The sequence below is a fragment of the Apodemus sylvaticus genome, chromosome 13 (genome assembly GCF_947179515.1).
Source record: "Apodemus sylvaticus chromosome 13, mApoSyl1.1, whole genome shotgun sequence".
In the NCBI taxonomy this organism is placed as follows: Eukaryota; Metazoa; Chordata; class Mammalia; order Rodentia; family Muridae; genus Apodemus; species Apodemus sylvaticus.
This window is the reverse complement of record NC_067484.1, coordinates 48,064,054-48,086,011: the sequence shown is the minus strand read 5'-3', so window position 1 is coordinate 48,086,011 and position 21,958 is coordinate 48,064,054. Positions and strand designations below refer to the sequence as shown.

The 21,958-nt window shown below is 36.3% G+C and overlaps 1 protein-coding gene across 6 annotated transcripts in view; it reads left to right on the top strand.

Moving 5' to 3' along the window:
- Window positions 1-21,958, top strand: part of Dmxl1 (Dmx like 1) — a 158,013-nt gene that overhangs the window by 3,935 nt on the left and 132,120 nt on the right. For all 6 annotated transcript variants that reach the window (XM_052155925.1, XM_052155921.1, XM_052155924.1 and 3 more), the window contains exons 2-6: window positions 4,324-4,449; window positions 11,182-11,253; window positions 13,494-13,572; window positions 15,521-15,653; window positions 20,649-20,715. In XM_052155925.1, coding sequence (XP_052011885.1) covers window positions 4,324-4,449; window positions 11,182-11,253; window positions 13,494-13,572; window positions 15,521-15,653; window positions 20,649-20,715 — 477 coding nt within the window. The remainder of the gene's footprint in view (window positions 1-4,323; window positions 4,450-11,181; window positions 11,254-13,493; window positions 13,573-15,520; window positions 15,654-20,648; window positions 20,716-21,958) is intronic.

The window sequence follows — 21,958 nt, the reverse complement described above, 5'->3', positions numbered from 1 at the left end:
GAAACAACATAAGTGTTTTCTTTCCCCAACTTTCTATGATAGTAAATCATTCTTTGTTTTATTTTATGGGGTGCTTTATCAATGCCAGCATGATTGCTGTATTGGGAAGATAGAAATGTTTTATGAATGGTTTGTGTGTTTGTGTAGGGTTGTATTAGTGTTTGTGAGTGAGAGGTTATAGAAGGGGAAAGTTTGCTTTGTACCTATCTGAAGGAAGAGAAAACTGTTCATTGTACCTATAATGCCATTATAAATAAGTGGGGCTTTGTTTTAAAGTTTTGTTTGTTTATTTATCAGTTACTGATTTTTTTAGGAATAAATATACTTAATAAAAATCATTAAAAGAATACTAATTGTCAATATTATGTTTAAAAAAGAAAGAATAAATATTGATTACAATGTAATCAAACTTTAGTCATTTAACCAGAACATACTCTTAAGAAAGAATTTTTTGGGGGCATTTGCCAGTTATAGATTGATTAAAAGATTAATGAAAATGAACTCCAGGCATTTTAGGGAAACCAGTTTCCAAATTAGAAGAGTCATTTTTACAACCTTGGATATATTTTTGAAATTTATAATATTCCAGATTACTTGTCAGACTTTGAAGGTTTGAATGGTTTTGCAATTGAAGCTTCCTAGTGCACAGGACTTAGTTCTTCCTGTGTATTGCAACCTGTGTTCTCTTGGAGTTAGTAACTTAATGTTACCAGTGCTTATTGGGAAGGCTTTCAGCTGAGTACCTTCATTGGTTAGAACAAAGCATTTGGGGTTTTGTTTGTTTGTTTTCCTTTTTTGAGACAGGACTTTGCTATATAGCACCTTGAACCTAAGCTACCCAAGTGCTGGGATTATTATATATACCATTCTCCTGGCTTGGTTATAGATTTAACAGAAATAGTTGGTATACTGATTTTCATATATGAGTATTTTGTGACACCGTATTTGATTACCAAACACAGATGGTTGTGAGCCACCATGTGGTTGCTGGGAATTAACTCAGGACCTCTGGAAGAACAGTTAGTGCTTTTAACCGATGAGCCATCTCTCCAGCCACACCAAACACAGTGTTAGAATAGGCATTATATATATATACTCAAAAATATATTTATATACTCAAAAACCGAACAACAAACTAGGCAGTGCTGGCATACTTTAACCAAAGCACTTGGGAGGCAAGTGGATGGATTACTGAGTTCAAGGCCAACCTGGTCTACAGAGTGAGTTGCAGGGCTATATAGAGAAACTCTGTCTTAGAAAACAAAATGAAACAAAAGTCTTAAAAAAGTACAAAACAAAAAACTATCTCCAAATTAAAACATGGCATTGTTTCCATTTTCCACAAATATTAGAAAACATAGCAGCAACAGAATTAATGTGCTTCTTTGAGAAACTGCATCCACTTATTTTGGATGTGCATTAGTGAGATTAATGATAGAGAATGAAACCTGGATTTCTTGCATGCAAGGGCATGTACTACCTCTGATTACTCTCTGTGCTTTTATATTACCTAACAGTCAACTTGTGATTGTGGAATTCATACCACTTTTGTGCTAAAGAATGTGAAAACCAGACCTTCAACCTTGTTCTTATTATTTAGCATGGTTATTTTTAGATATCTACATCTTATAATTTAGGTAATTTGACATGAGTTAATTTAAGAATACTCCTGTTGACAACAGTTTTTTAAAAAAGTTTTTGAACCTTCTTATTTTCTTGAGTCTAACCAAATCCAATACACTTCTTTTCTTTGCTCCTGTTTGTTCCTCTGCTCTTAGTTGGCTCTTGAGCACTCCTAGATAATATAAATAAAACTGGAAAATGCAATCATACTTGCCAGCTTTATATGGGACTGAAAACCTTCCCAGGAATCTGCCCACCCATCTATCTGTTCATTTGTTTTATCTCAGGTTCTGAAACCTCCCATCCCAAAATTCTGTTACTCATATAAACATCCACCTGGAGTTTTTATATTTTTTTATTTTTGTCTCTATACAATGAATGATGTATTTTGTCTTAAGTGTCCCAGGTTAAATTCTTTCTCTGTGCTCCTGATTTTATCTTTTCAAGTTCTGTGTGGAACCTTGGTCCTTTATTATCTACCTCTTTTTCTTGGAATTTCTAAGACATGCTAAAAACTTTCATCTTAAAAACAGTATTTTCTGGTAGATCATGTCTCCTTAGTTGTCATAATTACATCAGAGTAAATGTCTTCTCTGTGCTGCTTTCTCTTTGCATTTGTCAGTTCACCATTATTTTGTTTTCCTTGGCTTAGTTATAGCTCATTCTTTTCCTCCTCCTCTTCTCCTCTCTTCTTTTTTCTACTCATTCTCAGTGTTCTTTGTAAGTGTTCTTTCAGGGTGATAATTCGACCTTGGTCTTCCATTCTGTATTCACTTCCTGAGTATATTACCTGCAGTGGTAAGTAACCTGTCTTAGAATTCCATACAAATAAATTTAAATGATCCTTGGAATTTTCACTTAAAGGTTTCACAAATACTCAAATTCATTGTTTAGATTCAGTTTACCCTATTGGTGCATCTTACAACCTCTCCTTCCCACCTTGCCACCTTGTTTGGTTTGTTTCCCTATATCATTATCTTTGGAGAATTGTTGCAAGTTCTTTCTTTCTTTCTCTTTTTCTTTCTTTCTCTCTCTCTTTCTTTCTTCTTTCTTTCTTTCTTTCTTTCTTTCTTTCTTTCTTTCTTTCTTTCTTTCTTTCTTTTTTCTTTTCTTCCTTCCTTCCTTCCTTCCTTCCTTCTTTCTTTCCTTTTTCTTTTTTTCTTTTCCTTTCCTTTTTTTTTTTTTTTTTTTTTTTTTTTTTTTGAGACAGGGTTTCTGGCTGTCCTGTCTGTAGACCAGGTGGCTTCAGACTCAGAAATCCACCTGCTTCTTCCCGAGTGCTGGCACTAAAGGCTTGTGCCACGGCCACCCAGCCCTAGCTGTTTTTCTAAGCTTGAGGCTCATCAGAACATCAGCACCTCCTCCAACTTTCTTTCCAAATCTTGTATAGTTTACCTCCTAAATAGTTTTCAGACCTCTTCATTTGTCTTTAGCTCTACCTCCTCAATGAAATAGCCTTTTAACCTATGTCCTTGAATGCAGTCTTTCGTATCTTCCGTTTAACGCTTCCAGAGCGGAAGGCAAGTTAAGATAAGTGTGATTTCTTTGGGTATTTTAATAAATGTCTCTAGTCTCTTGCCAGTTTTCCTGTAGAACTGCCTTGTTATACTTGAGGTTTATCAATTCTATTCGCAATTTATACAGTAGGAATCCTAAGTACTTTGTCTTACATCCAAATACGTGGACAGATTTATTCAAACAACTTTTCAACTCCTGCTTTTGTGGAAAAGATCTTAATATTTAGCTACTCCTCATTTCCAAAGCCTTAGAGGAAGAACTCTCTAGTGAGTTTAGCTGTTCCTCCTGTAATTAATTAGTAAATTTTCTAGTCAAGTGCTTTTTATATAGTCCTGACTGGCCTGGAACTCACTATGTTGATCAGACTGGCCTCAAACTCACAGAGAGTCTGCCTCTGCCTCCCAAGTGCTGGGATTAAATGCATGTGTCACCACCACCTGACTCCCAATGTTTTTATTTTTAAACTGTAGCCTAGTTCTGCATTTCTGATATTCTTTGTCATTGCATTTCTGAACAACTAGTGAGGTGTAGGGAGCAGTAAATACATGAGAACAAATAAGAAGAAGAGAGCCTGAGATGGCGTCTACTGCTCTAAAGACTAAGCACGTTATGGTCAGGTGGTCTTAAGAGATAGAAGATCATTCAGACTATGCATCTTTGGATTGTATGGTGTTAGAAATGTTTGATTTTAAAGGGGGGAAAAAACCAGAAGGAAGAGCAATGAAAGGAGAGGAAAGGAAACAGGCAGAAGTGCCTGAGATGAATTTATAGAAGGATAATCATGTAGGGCTCTGTCATGGTAAGGAAGGAGTTGGGGACTTTATTGCAAGTATAGTAGGAAACTAAAATTCAAGCAGTTAACTTGATTCAGTAAACATCTTTAAAAGTCATTTTTTGGTTTGAAAACAGACAGGATTTAAGCAATTGGATTGTTAACAGTAGGACAAGAGACAGATGATTTTGTTACAAACAGGGAAGAGAACATTCAATTAAGATGAAAGAAATGCATACGATGAATCAGATGGGGTTGATTTGTAGTTGAGTTATATATAGGAAGGAAAGAAAATAGTTCTAACAAAGGCTGTCTCAGAAGTAGTTACAGTTTATATGTTTTAAACAATGTGTAATACCAGTTTTGTACATATTTTTGAAATGTCTATCATTTTTATTTTACCTTTTTAGGCCTATGCATCTGGATGTGACATTGTAATACTGGGAAGTAATTTTGAAAGATTACAGATCATCCCAGGCGCTAAGCATGGAAATATTCAAGTGGGATGTGTAGACTGTTCCATGCAACAAGGCAAGGTTTGTAATCTTGTGGTAATATGCAGATTTTTGTCAGAATAATCTTTGAAATATCTATCTCCTATTCGATTAAGACCTCCTTTCCAAGGACAAAGCTATACATTTCTTTGGCTCTCCAAGATGAATTTTGGAGAATGTCAGGATTTCTGGTGGTGGTTTGTTGTTGTTTTAAAATATTTATTTTATGTGTATGCCTGAGTGTATTTATGCAGACTCTGTGGGTCATGGTGGGGTGTAACCATGGATGTCAGAAGAGAGTTTGGATCACCTGGATCTGGACTTCACAGGTGGTTGTGAGCTGCCTGACCTGGATTCTGGAAAGCAGACCTAGGTTCTTTACAAAAGTAGCAAGTACTCTTAATCACTGAGCCATCTCTTCAACTGATTTTGATCTTTGAGATAAGGTCATACTGTAACCTAGCTTGTTCTAAAAATCACAGTGCAGCCCAAGTTTGTCTTGAACTTACTGCAGTCCTACTGTCTGTCTCTTGAATGTTGAGAATATGTTGAATGTATGATTATAGGCATAAACCATCATACCCAGTTACGAACTATGTTTTTGTGTAATTTTTAAGTTGTTGTATAATCTTTACCAATTGAGATAGAAACATAATACTTACTATCTATAAATAAGCCTAAAGCTTATTGTTTTGGCATTAGAATACAGAATTAATGTAAAACTAAAACCTGAGTTGTTAGCTTCCTTAAAATGGAAAGAAATAACATTATTATCAAAAGACAAATCATTTGGTAGTCATTATTTGTAGGTAGATATTTATTCTAGTAACTTCTGGAAAACATAGAAAGGGTACATAAACTAAAATATGGAATTAAAAACTGTCAGGACTCTGTATATGAAAAGTAAAAATAGTAAATTGAATAAATAATATTTATTCAATAAATAAATAGAAAAAAATAACAACAAATACAAAACAGCATAGTTCTTGTTGATCAGTTTAACTATCTGTGTGGAGTATCCTGCTAGGAGTCATACTAGGCAACACACACCTTAAAGTAGCACTGAATAATTAGGCCTGTTTATTGATTTTTGAGACAGGATCTGCCTAACTTGGAACTTGCTTTGTAGACCAGGTGGCTTTGAGCTCACAGATCTGTCTGCCTTTGCCTGCTTAGTGCTGGGATTAAAGGCACACATCACCATGTTAGGTCCTTTATACTTTTGATAAGAGGTGTTTCTGTTTCAGTGTTTATCCATTTGTTGTACTACTTTTGTCTTTTGTCACTTTACAGCTCTTCTTTTCAGTGTAGTTACAAATATCTCTCATATATCTGCCTCTTGTTTAGACCTTAACATGTTCTTCTTTTTAGGATTATAAAATTGTGAGGTTTTTTTTCATGGTTTTAGTGTTTGCTCTCCTAGCTCTGTAGTTCTGTAATCTTTTGTTGTTACTACTACTACTACTACTACTACTATTATTATTTTACATTTATTTGTTTTTTTATGTTTTTATTTTTTATATTCTTTGTTTACATTCCAAATGATTTTCCCTTTCCCGGGTCGCCACCACCCATAAGTCCCATAAGCCCTCTTCCCTCTGCCCGGTATCCAATCAACCCCCTCCTACTTCTCTGTCCTGGTACTCCCCTACAATGCTGGATCAAGCCTTTCCAGCACCAGGGACCTCTTCTTCCTTCTTCTTGGGAATCATTTGATATGTTAATTGTGTCTTAAGTATTCAGAGCTTCTGGGCTAATTAATATCCACTTATCAGTGATTACATTCCATGTATATTCTTTTGTGATTGGGTTACTTCACTTAGGATGATATTTTCCAGTTCCAACTATTTGCCTAAAGATTTCATGAATTCATTGTTTTTAATTGCTGAGTAGTATTCCATTGTGTAAATATACCACATTTTCTGTATCCATTCCTCTACTGAGGAACATCTGGGTTCTTTCCAGCTTCTGGCTATTAAAATTAATATGCTGCTATGAACATAGTGGAGCATGTGTCCTTATTGCATGCTGGGGAATCCTCTGGGTATATGCCCAGGAGTGGTATAGCAGGATCCTCTGTAAGTGTCATGCCCAGTTTTCTAAGAAACCGCCAGACCAATTTCCAGAGTGGTTGTACCATCTTGCAATCCCACCAGCAGTGAAGGAGTGTTCCTCTTTCTCCACATCCTTGCCAACACTTGCTGTCTCCTTTGAATCTTATCCATTCTGACTGGTGTGAGGTGAAATCTCAGGGATGTTTTGATTTGCATTTCCCTAATCACTAATGATACTGAACATTTCTTAAGGTACCTCCCAGCCATTCGAAGTTCTTCAGGTGAAAATTCTTTGTTTCGCTCTGTACCCCATTTATTAATAGGGTTATTTGGCTCTCTGGGGTCTAACTTCTTGAGTTCTTTGTATATATTGGATATTAGCCCTCTGTCAGATGTAGGTTGGTGAAGATCTTTTCCCAATTTGTCAGTTGCCATTTTGTCCTTTTGACAGTGTCCTTTGCCTTACAGAAACTTTGTAGTTTTATGAGGTCCCATTTGTCAATTCTTGGTCTTAGAGCATAAGCTATTGGTGTAAATTTCAGGAACTTTCCCCATGCCCATGTCCTCAAGGGTCTTCCCCAGTTTCTTTTCTATTAGTTTCAGTGTGTCTGGTTTTATGTGGAGGTCGTTGATCCACTCGGAGTTGAGTTTAGTACAAGGAGATAAGAATGGATCAATTCACATTCTTCTGCATGCTGACTTCCAGTTGAGCCAGCACCATTTGTTGAAAAGGCTATCTTTTTTTCCACTGTATGGTTTCAGCTCCTTTGTCAAAGATCAAGTGACCATAGGTGTGTGGGTTCATTTCTGGGTCTTCAGTCCTATTCCATTGATCTACCTGCCTGAAATTGTACCAATACCATGCAGTTTTTAACACTATTGTGTGTAGTACTGCTTGAGGTCAGGGATACTGATTCCTCCTGAAGTTCTTTTGCTGTTGAGAATAGTTTTAGCTATCCTGGGTTTTTTGTTATTCCTGATGAATTTGAGAATTGCTCTTTCTAACTCCATGAAGAACTGAGTTGAGATTTTGATGGAGATTGCATTGAATTTGTATATTGCTTTAGGCAAGATGGCCATTTTTACTATATTAATCCTGCCAATCCATGAGCATGGACCATTTTCTGAGGTCTTCTTCGATTCCCTTCTTCAGAGACCTGAAGTTCTTGTCATACAGATCTTTCACTTGTTTGGTCAGAGTCACACCAAGGTACTTTTTATTGTTTGTGGCTATTGTGAAGGGTGTCATTTCCCTAATTTCTTTCTCAGCCTGTTTATCCTTTGAGTATAGGAAGGCAACTGATTTGCTTAAGTTGATTTTATATCCAGCCACTTTGCTGAAGTTGTTTATCTGTTGTAGGAGGCCTCTGGTGGAATTTTTTGGGTTTTTGCTTTTTGCATTTTCTTTGACTATTGAGTCCATGGTTTCTATGGTATCTTCAGCATCTGAGATTCTTTCTTCTATCTCTTGTATTCTTTGATATTTGCATCTATGGCTCCTGATTTCTTCCCAAGGTTTCCTATCTCCAAAGTTGTCTCCCTTTATGATTTCTTAGTTGTTTTTACTTCTGTTTTTAGATCCTGGATGGTTTTGCTCAGTTCCTTCACTTGTTTGTTTGTGTTTTCCTGTATTTCTTTAATAGATTTTTTTGTGTTTCCTCTTTTATGACTTCTGCCAGTTGACTCAGTTTCTCCTGCATTTCTTTAAGTGATTTCTGTGTTTCCTCTTTATTGGCTTCTCTCTGTTGACCCATATTCTCCTGAATTTCTTTAAGTGATTTGTGTTTCCATTGTAAGGGCTTCTAACTTAGTCATGTTCCCCTGTATTTCTTTTAGAGATTTATTTATGTCCAGGACAGGGCTTACTGCTGGATTTCAAATGCTCTGCTGCTGCTGGTTCTTGAATGCCCGGCTTCTAACCTGCTCCTGTCCATTCTCGAGAGTTTATCAGGGAGTAGGATCTTTCCCATGTCAGATGTGGCACAGGTCTACCACATCTGATGGAAAGGGTCAGTGGAGATCAACCTGCTCTTGCCGGTTCTCTAGAGAGTATCAGGAAGTGGGATCTTCCCCGTGTCAGATGTGGTACAGGTCTCTGTCTGAGCTGGCTGCTTTGCCACAGGAGCCAATATGGTGGGGACCTCAGACCGCCGGGCTCCCTTTAACCGTGGGACTCCCTGCAGGTCAGATGTTCCCCTGCAGTATATATACCCAGACAGCTGTAAAGCTGCCCAGCTCCTGGGTGCAGAAGGAACCCAGGCCGACTGAGTCCCAAGCAATCCCTGACTCTGGTGTTCCCTGCGCCCCCGCTGAGCTGGCTGATTGGCCACAGTAGCCAAGATGGTGGAAACCTCAGACCACTGGGCTCCCTTTAACCGCGGGACTCCCTGCAGGTCAGATGTTCCCCTGCAGGATACATGCCCAGGCAGCTGTAGAACTCCCCGGCTCCCTCATGCGGAAGGAACCCAGGCTTGATGTGTTCTGATCAATCCTTCACTCTGGTGTCCTCTGCATACCTGGCAGAGCTGGCTGCTTTGTCACAGGATCCAAGATGGTGGCGACCTCGGACCTGGGACTGCGGGACTCCCTGCAAGTCAGACACTTCTCTGCAGGATACATGCCGCCCAGCTCCCACACGCAGAAGGAACCCCGGCAGGTTGCATCCCAAGTGATCCCCCACTCTGGTGATCCCTGCGCTCCACTGCTGAGCTGGCTGCATGGCCACAGTAGCCAAGATGGTCGGGACTTCAGACCACCGGGCTCCCTTTTCATCTTTATTATTAAAAACTTACTTAAATATCAATCAGATTCATGGAGCTAAGTAATGTTGGAAATGTGATAGGTTCCAGTGAAAGGTTTTCATAAAGATTCACTGAATTATACAGTTATCTAGGTTAGGAGGAAGTAATTTGGTTTTATGATCAAACTAATAAAAGATAAGTTTTTTGTTTTTGTTTTTTTTTAAGTAACAGTAGTGCTATGGTCAAAGCCTTTCTTAAAGTCTCAGGAAGCCAGGCAGGATGGCACATATCTGTAGTCCTAGCTCCTCTGGAGACCTAAGCAGGAGGGTTTCTTGAGTTCAGGAGTTCTGTGCTGGATGCTGTGTCCCTCTGGACTAAGTTTGATAGTTTGATATTCATCTGGTGACCTCCTGGGAATAGGGGACCATAGGGTTGATTAAGAATAGGTGAATTGGTCTGTAAAGTATTAGGAAGAAAATTTTTAGGATCTAGTGCTAAGACTTCTGGCTGTCTTTAAGAAAGAAAATACTACTTGCCATCAGCAACATTTGTCATTAACATTTTTTTCTTTGTATAACCACCAAATTATTCTGAGAAAGTGTAACTGTATATTTCTTGTTTTTCAGCTTCAAAATTTCTTATTATTTTGGAAAACTTCAAATTGTTCATACTGGCATAAATCATTGTATAATATGTCTCAGACCTATATTTTAGTCTTGTGTTCATCATTCTGTTATAGAACACTTCTAGATAAGTCGGTAATGAGAGTCACATGTAAATATGTGTTGTTTCTTTTAATCTTTATAACTGTGTTAATAATATGCCTTCATTTTAAAATAGAATAAATAATTACATTTTCAAAACCAAGACATACTTAGAGCACAGTATTTCCTAGCTCAACACAGTGCAGCTGATTTGTGTATTTTATAAACTCATTCCATTTAATATACTTGTTTTGAATTTTTGAATATGTAATATCCTCATCTCTTTCTCTCCATTAGAACATATTGATCTTTTATTTATCTCTACTTTTTTTTTTTTTTTTAAATCTGGCTGGCTTGGAACGTTATAGACCAGATTGGCCTTGAACTCCCAGATATCAGCCTGCTTCTACCAAGCACAGCTGCCTGCCTTTTTTATTTATTTACTTATTTGTTATCTGTTTGGTTTAATTTTTGTTTTGTTTTTGAGATAGGGTCTTAACTGTATATCTGAGGCTGATCTATGATTCTTTTCCTTTATTATTCTTAATTCTAGGATGACAGGTTTATGCCATCATGTCTAGTTGATTTCTGATATTTTGATAGGTTCATTCAAGCTATTGTAGTTGCTGACTTAAAGAGTAGATTTAAGAAGGACTTAAATATGTAGCTCATTTGCAGGATACTTGCACAGAGACTGGGTTCAAATTATGTGTCCCTGCCCTCCACAAAATAAAAAAGGAAAAAGGAAGAAATTTAAAAAACATAAAATGTTAAGAATTGTACTCAATGTATTTATAAAGAATAGGTCTTGTTTTATTTTTATGGAGTTAAATTATATTTTGGGATAATTATGAATTCCAAAGCTAGTTAACCTTGAAACTCATTTTAAAATTATGTCAGATTTTGTATTTGGCAAAGTTTTTTTTTTTTTTTTGCATGCTTCCTCTGTGAGGAAAATAGTTGTCATTATAGTGTACATTATTTATTACATGCTAAGTATTTTATGACTGATCTTTTCATTTCTTGACCATAGGACTATTCAAAAGATAATGTTATGTGTAGTTTAAATGCAGATAGAGAAGTCTCTGAGTATATATAAAAAAGGTAATAGTGCTGGGATTCTAATACCATGTGATGTCTGCCAAACAGACATTCTTAAGTACCGATAGGGGAAATCCTGTATTTGCATATTTTAAATGTAACTGCAATAGTTATTTCATTTGTTCTTTTGATCTCTAAGTATTTTAAATTTATATTTGTTTTTCTTTTCAAAAGATTGCAGCATCCTATGGAAACGTTATCTCTGTTTTTGAACCAGTCAGTCTACCGAAAAAAAGGAAAAATTTGGTCAGTAATTTATTATTTTATTTTAGTAATTGAAATAGCTCTAATATAAAGGAATCAAAATGACCACACTTTTAACTAATATAAGTTATGGACTATAATTGAAGATACATGTTAAATTCAATTTTCATATTAAAATATAATTTAATTTTTATTAGAATTGGACTAAATTTTGTCAACAAAACATCATAAAGTGTTTTGTTTTCCTTTGACAGTTTTATTTGATAATAGAAAATAAAGTTTTGAAGTTACTTTATTGCTGCTATGAGACACCTTGTTTAGTCAAGTGGCACCTTATTATTTGGTCTATACAGCACTCTTTTTCTGACTTTTCATGTTTACTGTTCTTATAGTTACATGATTTTTTTTCAGTATTAAAACATTTCTAGGGCTTTCATTTTTGCTTTTATTATATTATGTAATGTAGTTGCTGTCATATGAATAAATGGTGTTCTTTATAAGGAAAGTATATAAGAAATTAGAAAGCTTGTTAACTAATAGTTTATAAATATTTGGAGTATGTACTTAGATTTCATGTGTTTCAGTGCTCTTCTCTGTGCCTCTGTAGTCCCTGTGAAGATTAAACCAGTGATTCCTAAGCCGCATGAAAGCAGCAGCATAGGGAAGTGGAGGGATAGGATTAGAAATTATAGGATTGCTGTCTCTTTCTGTTGCTTTTTGTCCCCAGATAGGGTTTCTCTGTTTAGCCCTGGCTGTCCTGGAACTCACTATGTAGACTAGGCTGAGCTTGAACTCAGAGACCTGTCTGCTCTCCCTCAGGAGTGCTGGGATTAAAGGCGTGTACCACCAAACTGGGCTCCAATGAGATTTAATTAGAGACCACCTTATGATTCTCTTTGCTCAACTCTGAAATTATCTGGGATTTGTTCATTCTTAATAGAGTTGTTATAAGGATGATATATTAAAGATCAGAAATATAGAGAATTAAGTGATATTTTAATGGTAGAAATACCCTTAGTACTATCTTATAAATTACCTTTTCTCTGTCCCATCCCCCTTACACTTTATTGCTCTTTTTGAAACAGAATCTTGCCACGTAGCACAAGACAAGCACAGAACTTACTGTTAGTCCAGATTAGCTCTGAACTCTCAATTGTCTTGTCTCGGTCTCTGAAAGGCTGTGTTTATAGGCAAGTGCCATTATGCTGAGTACTCATCAGCATTCAGTTTCATGAAGAGCTCCCAAAATTCTCTCTGATTTCTGTTAGCATATATGGGTTATCTAGTTTACCCAGTATGAGAGGCCTTTACTGCTTTACTGCTGCATTAATTAACAGTACTAACCTGTACTTTTAAAGTGTTTATTGCATTTATTTAACTGGGAGGAGTCCACCTATGGAGGCCAGAGGACAATTTGCAGGAATTCTTTCTTAAAAGTGGTAATGAAGCTGGGCAGTGGTGGCACACACCTGTAATCCCAGCACTCTGGGAGGCTGAGGCAGGCGAATTTCTGAGTTTGAGGCCAGCTGGTCTACAGAGTGAGTTCCAGAATAGCCAGGGCTACACAGAGAAACCCTGTTTCGAAAAAAAACAAATCAAAAAAACCCCAAAACAAACAAACAAAAAGTGGTAATGAGTCCCCAGTTTTAATATTTTTATATAGTGATACATGAATTTTTATTTTACTGATTTGTAGGTTCAAATAAAAGGTGGGAAAGTCTCATATTAAGGAAGTAATGTATCTTAGAGATGAAAGATTGAGGATATTTAAATTAAATTAGTTGATCTTTTCTACACACTTAAAGTTAAATTCTAGACTTTAATAAAATAAAAATAATGTAAGCAATGTTTGGTGTAAAATATATGTTTATTGGTTATTTATACTTACTTTTAGACCCCAGCAGCAGGCAGTCTGAGTAGTCTTTTTTAAAGAGGTCTTTATTATCCAAATCAGTGGTTCCCAACCTTCCTAATGCTGTGAACCTTTAATACAGTTCTTTATGTTGTGGTGATCCCTATTCATAAAATCATTTTTATTGCTACTTCATAGCTGTAATTTTACTACTGAATAGTGTCTTAGTTCCAAAGACAATCTGAAATATGTGTTTTTTGATGGTTGTGACTTACAAGTTGGGAAGTGCTGATGTAACTCATATTTCTCCTGATTTAATTGTTTTGTTCCTAAAAACAAGTGCATTATTATGAGCACAGCAAATGTGACTTGTTCATTTGATTAAAAAATGCTAATCATAATTAGCTAAGTAACTTTTTTCTGATTTTAGGAATTTTATAATCAGTGGCAGAAAAGTGGCCAATTTTTTCTGGACTCAATAGCACATAATATAAACTGGGATCCCGCAGGTAAGGAAATTAACAAGAATAACTGCAACAAATGTCATTTAACTAGTTAATTTTATTACTCTTCTGTATTTTATCTGTGTGACAGTGGTGAGTGCAAAAATAAATAAGACAAATTGTTCCCTTTTATAATTTATATTGAAATGAAGGCAAATACAAGTTCTAGTAAATGATAGGACATGATAAATGATATGCAGAATACCTACTACTTTTGGAAAAGATACTTCTCTCTGGAAAATAAGATTTCATTGACAAAGAGTTCATTGACCTGACTTTTTAGTAGACTTTTAACAATTAGGGCAGAATATATAAAATTAATTCTGAGACAAGATTCTGTATTATGCTATGTATTTGGATTAAGAAATACATGACTTAGGGGTGGAGAGGCTGGAGAGATGGCTACCAGTTAAGAGAATTGGTTGTCCTTCCAGATGATCCCAGTTCTATTCCCAGTACCCACATGGTGGCTCACAACCATCTGTAACTCCTTTCTAAAGGATGTGCACAGACATACAGACAGACAGAAATGTACATACAAAATAAAAATAAATATTTTATAGCATAAAGCAACATTAATTTTTCTACTTATGTTTTGTGGGTCAGAATTGCTGTAGGGTTTTTTGGGGATGTGTGTCTCTTATCTGTGTATTACTACTTTAAGTAGCATGTAGAGGATCCAAGAAAGACTTTGCATTCATGGGCCTTTGGCTAATTTTATAGTGTATTATCTTTGTTTTCCATGTAGTCTGTCTTTCATGTAGTCTCTACAGCAGAATAGTGTAATTACATGACTGTTAAAATTTGAAAGTGAAAGTTTAAGCTACAAATACTCCTAAAACCTGGCCTTTCCTTATCCAGAGGATTGTTCTGTTGTTGTTCATTCTCTGTTCAGAAGAAGGTAGGAGTCCAGGTATTCAAGAGATAAGACAACCACATTCTTCTTCTAAGCTGTATGAAAATTATTTTGCAGGTTTCCTTGTACAGACTTTGTACAAGTTTCAGCTAATCCTTATAACTAAAAAACTTTGAATTTATAAGAAAACTGAAGTTCAAAGATTATCCAACTAGATCCAATTTTCATGGCTAAGTAAATGAGTTATATACATGGATTTCTAAATTTCTTTTCTAAAGTTTGTGCTTTTTTTCTAGACTAACACTTTTTTCACTCTTTTTGTTGCCTTCCTTTTCTTTGCACTCCCCCTTTCTTTTCCTTTATTCTTCCTCCACTCCCCTTCCCTACTTTAGTCCCATCTCCCTTCTTTTTCCCTTCCTCCCTCTCTTCTTCCCTTCTCCCTTCTTTTCTTCCTTCTTTCCTTCCTTCCTCATTGCATTTTATTAGGGTTTCATACAGCATATTGAGTGAGAGATTATTTCCAAGAGTTTGGGCTCTCTCCCAGTGACTGTAACACAAAATAAAGTGTCTTTTCTCTCTCAGGAATGAAAATCTGTAGATAGGCAGGCAGGGGTGGTTCCTCATTGGCTCCTACCAGCTACCATTTTCTGGTTATAATCCTCAAGGGAAGGCTACAAATTTCATGGGATCATTCCCTCCTATAGAAGGATGTTGACAGATTCAAGCTCTTAAATTATTCTTTTGTTTTTAATAAATATATTAAATATATATTAAAACATACACATTTCTTTATCAAGATTACATTTCTTTTTTATGTGTACGTATGTATGGGTGTGTACATGATATGATTCATATATGGGGATCAGAGGACAGCTTGGAGGAGTTGGTTCTGTCTTCCCATTATGAAGATTCTGGGAATAGAACTCAGGTCTTAGACTTGGAAGCAAATGTATTTACCCAGTGAGCCATCTAGCCAAGCCCAAATTATTCTTTTGCAGTTTCTTTTTATGCATTCTATTGTACTTTATAGTATTGTAAGAAATTATTGAGTGTATATTACATAATAAACGCTATTCATATATATGTATATTTCTTTAGGTAATCGTCTTTTAACTGGTTCCAGCTGTTTACAGCTTTGGTGTAATATTAACTCAAGAAAGCAAACTGAAGATGAAAATTCAGATAAAGCAGATCTGAACTTTGGAGATTGGGTGTGCATTTGGCATTGCAAGTAAGTAATTGACTAGACAGTTTAACTGGTCAACCTGTCCATCTGTCCATCCGTCCTTCCTTCCATTCTTTCTTTTTTTCTTTCTTTATTTTTTCTTCTTTCTTTCTTTCTTTCTTTCTTTCTTTCTTTCTTTCTTTCTTTCTTTCTTTCTTTCTTTCTTCCTTCCTTCCTTCCTTCCTTCCTTCCTTCCTTCCTTCCTTCCTTTCTTCCTTTCTCCCTTTCTCCCTTTCTCCCTTTCTTTCTTTCTTTCTTATTTTATAAGTTGATTGTATATGTGAGTTTTTTAGTCTAGTCACTGTGACCAGATGTTAGGGCCAAAGGTTACATACAATAAATACATAGGTTGTCAGTGAAATGGCTTACTCCATAGATGCTTATTATAAAGGCTGACAGCCTAAGTTCAGTCCCTGAACCCATGTGGTATAAGGAAAGGACTGAGTCTTCCAAGTTGTCCACACAGCCGTTAGTCATTTATTTCATGTTGCTATTGGACAAGAAAAATGGTGTAGGCAAATTGGAAGTAGGGAAAATAGATTTTTAAATATGACACCACAGCTATAAAGTGAAAGAGAAGGGAAATTAATAGGTTTGACTATTCAAATAAAACATTTCTCTAATAAATAAAAACTTGAGGGGAAATAGGTGCAGTTCTGGAGTTAATACCTTTTTTTAAAAGTAAGATTAGTTAAAAAACGATTAGATCACTAGTTAACAGTAGTGAGTTATGAAGATGGGAAGAGAGACTTTTAAAAGTTGTGATATGTATAACTAATGGACATTTTAAGAAGCAGTTATTTCTAAATAAATGTGAAGTGTTTAGAAAGAAAAATATGAGTAATGTTTATTAGTAGTGAGTGTTCAGAGTAAAAGGTGAATTGTTAATGAGAACACTAGATTATTAATATTTTTTCTAGGAATTTAAATATAGCTTAGGTTTAAATTTTGTATACTTTGATTAGCATTTTCAGGTTTCTGTCATTCAGCAGATATTTGTTGCTTACATAAAATGTTCCAGGTATCTTCAAAATTCTTTAAATGTTTCATTGAACAATTAGGGGAAGTCCAGTGTTAGACAGGTAAACTGAAATAACAGGATGTTAAGTGGATTTTCTTCTTACTCCATTTATATGAAGTGGTAGTAGAGTGTTATCAGATACCAAATTACAGACCTGTATATACTAAAGGCAGATTTATATACTAAATTTGCAGAAGTATCATAGGTATAAACACATTAATATATGGAGAGAGAATAGAAATTTGCATAAATAATTTTTTTTAGAAAGACAAGGTTTTACTTTTGTGTTCTCGCTGCCTCATACCTATAGATCGAGATGTGAACTTTGAGCTATTCTGGCCACCATGCATTTGTTTTGAAGTTATTGAAGCGGGGAAGGGGGCGCTTGGCGGGGAGGGGATAAGCCTGTGCTTATCCTTTCCTATAGGTGTATCCAAAGATTTCCATGAAATAAAGTGAGAATATAAAATGTACTTTGTATATTTGTAAGAACTGTTAAAGTTCAGAGAATGCAATAGTAACTTAAGATAGGCATGATAACTATTGATTTGATACTGTTTCTTATTAAGCAAGTAGAAAAGCCTGAGAACAGTAATTGAGATGACTAGAGTGCATCTCAAAGTTCAGTTTTGACCACATTCCTTATTAGTGATGTGCTTAAAACACTGAAGACATTTTTTAGATGAATAAGAGCTTTGAAGACAAAAGTAAGCAAGGTAAGTGAAAGAGAGCTGAAGGTCACATTAGAGAATCAACCTGAAGGAAATGAGTGTCATTGAGGACAAAGTTCCCCGTGTCTGAGTGTTTAACTTGTGGCTAGAGTGATATGAGCAGGGCCAGAATGATAGAAGGAGATTGTGCATACATCACCATGAGTCATTTGGGGAATATTGCTCAGGCCAATCTTGTACACTAAAGTAATCCTCCAGCCTCAGTCTCTCCCCAGTAGCTGGAAATATTAGCATTGCTGCTGTCCTAGTTACTTTTCTGTTGCAGTGACAAAACACCAGGACCAAGGCAATTTATAAAAGATCACACCTCCTAATCCTTCACAATCAGTTCCACCAACTGGTGACCAAATATTTAAACATGATCTAGGGTGCCATTGTCATTCAAACACCACAATGCCCAGGTACCTTTGTCATGATTGTTTACTATGTAAACAATTGTAAACAATTGAATAGGAATATGAAGTTTTGCTTTGCTTTTAAAAAGAGTAGTTGTTGCTTTAAGAAAAGGCAAGGATCTTGATATGTTGGCCCTGAACTCACAACACTACTGTCCCAGTCTCCTAAGTGCTTGCTATGGACTATATATAATGTAGCAGTGGGTGGGGGGAACATGGCTGGCCCATGCCAAGGTATACCCCTGAGAAATCACGCCAAGTCTCAGACCTGGTATAAGGGACGTTTATTTGGGGGAAGGGAGAAGAGTGAGGACCTGGGGAAGGGGCAGAGGCAGACTAAAGGGAACAGAGCCTTGAGGACAGAGAAGGGCAGAAGGGGTGGTGGTGAAGAGCAGCCCTTTTGTAGGCCACACCTAGGAGTGGCAAATAATAACGGCGGGTGATGATAAAGCTCATGTAGGTTCCTGGGAGAAACAAATCACCTGTAAGCTAACAGTGCTGGGATGACAGGCATGTACAACTGTTCGTGGCACAGTTTTATAATTTAGTTTAGGAATATCCCAAAGATTAACCAGATTAGTAAAAATGAGTGAACAAGCTGGGGAGATGGCTAAGTTGCGTAAATATTTACTATGCATGTATGAGGAACTGGATTTAGAATCCCTATGTAATATCACACTTACATAATGGGTATATGGTAGGGTGCAGAAGGATGTGGACCCAAGGACTTGTTGATGGGTCAGCAAGTCTAGTGGAAAGACAAGCTCTAAGTTCAGTGAGAGATTCTGCCTAAAAACAATAAGGGGATAAGAGCGAGAATACTTGTGTCGGCTGGGTTTTTGTCAGCTTGACTCAAGCTAGTCATCCCAGTAAAGGGAACTTCAATTGAATATATCCATCAGAATTCCCTTTAGAAAGGGAAGGGTGCAGGACATTTCTTAATTGATAACTGATGTCAGAGGGCCCTGTCTACTGTAGGTGGTACTGTCCCTGGGCAGGTAGCCTCTACGGTATAGAAGAAAGCAGATAAAGCCAGGAGGAGCAAGCTAGTAAGTAGCATTCCTCCATGGTCTCTGCTTAGTTCCTGCCTCCAAGTTCCTACCTTGAATTTCTGCTCTGACTTCCCTTCATGACAGACAGTAAGTTGTAAGATAAGATTAACCCATTCCTTAAGTTGCTTTTTACCATGATGTTTAATATAATGTTGGAAAACAAACTAGAACTCCTGGTGGGGCATGAATATTTGCTTGCTTACACCCCTTACCTCTCATTGCATCACTTTGTTGTTGCAGCAAAATTGAGAATATAGTAGTGAACCAGTAAGTATTTCAAATCATTATGGCATACCATGGAAAACCATAAGCCAATGAAATAATGATATAGGTCTGTATACTTAGACACACAAACACTTCTTTGCACCTAGATGCAGAAAATGGTTACATTTTAAAATAAGTAAATGCTGTTATAATGTAAACTATAAATATGGCTGCCTGTCTAACCCATATTCCTGCTTCTCTTCTGCTGAAAGTGAATGAGGGGATTGGAAAGAGAAGGTGAAAATCTATGTGCTGATATGTTGGCAGGTGTTTGTCTGAGAAAGAATGCTGTGGTGTTAATGATTCCACTTTCTTTTCATCCATTAATTTTTTAAATCTCTATTATATGTAAATGATAGGGGAGATTACTTATGTTGGAAAAGAATTGTGGCAGAATTCCTCTAGTTGGGCTGGGGATGGATAGAGTTCAGTGGTCTAATGCTTGGCCTAGCACAGACATTAAGCCCCAGGTTTCATCCCAGCACAGCACCCAAAAGAAGGAAAAAGCCTGTTTTGATATGTTTTGCTCATCAGTTTGGCACGGATACATCTAAGTGTGAATTTGAATGAAGAAAGGAAAGCCATGATAATGCTAGCTGATTTTTAAGAGGGGAAGGCTGTATGGAATAATGAATCAAAATTACTTTGAGAAGAAAAGGCAAGTATGTATCAAGTAGGTAGGTGAAGCTGAGTAGCTGAGTTCATGATTATTTAAATTCCTATTAGCATACATGAAATCTTTCATTAAGTAAATATTATCCCAGATGAAGGCAAAATTCACTTAAAAACATCATCTAAAAAAATACATATAGGAAATTAGGTATCCAGATTGAAAACTGAACCATTCTCTCAGAGAGAATTTGCTATTACTTGGGTGTTTGACTTGTCAAGGTTTTTTTGTTTTTGTTTTTGTTTCCTTTTTAACAATTATTACTTGTGTGATTCTTAGGGAAAATTTTAAAAATGGTTTTCGAGACAGGGCCTCACCATTATAGCCCTGGCTTACCTGAAGTAGTCATAGTATAGGCCAAGCTGGTTTCAAACTTGGAGTATTCTTAATTTTACCTTTGAATGCTAGGTGTTTCCTGCATTGGCATGAGTTAGAAATCCATATTTAAAGTTTCTCTTAGTAACTACTTCATTTTTGGAATATTGTAAAAGATAAAAGTCAGGAGAAAGTCTCTAGTAAAGCATGTGCTTAGCTTATACAGGCCCTTGAGTTCATCTCCAACACCAAAAAAGGGGGAAAAAACAAAACAAAATTTCTCAGCAGCAAAACAAAAACCTTGTGTGAACCTTTAGAGTCACTAGTGGTGCTCTGCTTTTTCAGCTGTGTTAGAAACAGGCCTGCTTAACTTGGTTGTTTAACCAACCTGAGCCACAGAGCAAGACCCATCTCATAAGGGGAAAAGTGAGTGTGAAACTGTTACCTAAAATTCTGTAATCATGAGAAGTTACTGGAGTTTAATTTGGAAAGTACTAGTTATTTTGAGCCTAGTTTCCTTGGTAATTAACTCTTAGACCTTTTTAATTTACAGAACTGCTTCCCAGGTCCACCTAATGAAATTTTCACCAGATGGAGAATTTTTTGCCACTGCTGGAAAGGTAAAATTTGAAAATATTGTGTGTCTGGTGTGTGTGTATGTGTGTGTATGTGCGCGTGCGCATACTATATGTGCAGGTTTGTGCACACAGAATAAAGGCCAGAAATCAAGAAGTGTCTTTCATGATCAGTCTCCACCTTGGTTTTTTTGTTTTTGTTTTTTCCTTTTGAGACAGTTTTTTTTACTGATCCTGGATGTCAGTGTGGGTTAGATTGGCTGTCCAGAAAGCCTCCAGGGCCTCCTGTCTCTGCCTTCTCAATACCAGTGTTACAGGCAAGCATGGTGGCACCTGACTCTTTTGTATGGGTCCTATAGAGTCAAACTCCGGTCCTCTTGCTTTTTTGAGCATGCACTCTGTTGAGCCATCTCCAGCTTCCTGTAATTTATTTTTGAACCTTTCAAACATTAACTTATTTATTCCTTTATTTATTTATCTTAATACGCTTGATTTCTATAAAAATTAGATAGAAAAATGTCTAAGTATAATGTATAAAACCATAGATGGAAACAACCTAGATTTAGAGGTCTTTAACCATAGTGTTAATTTAAAGCAGTGGGTAGGAGATGGCAGGCTAAGTCCCCTGCATGTTGGCTGTAATCAGTGAGCAAAAGCTAGTTTCTACCTTTTAAAGTATATGTCTGACTTGGTTTAGAATATCAGACTTTATAAAAGGCTTATTAGAGGGAAATTGGGGACCAGTTTTTTGTCTGTGTGTTTGTGTTTTTGCACATAATTTTGTTATGGTTGGTTCATTTAATATTTTCTTGAAATTATTTTATTTTCAATTACTGATTTACAAAGCAGATCCTAAACCACTTGTCTAAAATTATTGTTCCCATGGCACAAAGCCTTCTGGAAACAGCATGAGATGTTCTTAAGACCCCATAAAGCTTTACTTATTTACTAATTTAGTAGTTTTTTTGAGACAAGATCTTATTGTGAACCTTGGATACAACACACTCTGTAGACCAGGATATCCTTAAACTCAAAGAGATACTTCTGTCTGTGCCTAGTATTGGGATTAAAGGAATGTATCACCATACCTTGAAATTGTTCTTGTTTTTTAAGTAGTGAGGTGGAGATGTTTATTCTGATTGAAGTTCAAAAATGGAGCTTAATACTAATTTCTTTGTATTTTTTCACTTTATTTCCCAAGTACAAATGAGAATGGGCATACATAAAATACTTGATTTCTAACATTTTGTGTGTTTGCATATGAGTGTGTGTGACTATGTCTGTCAGT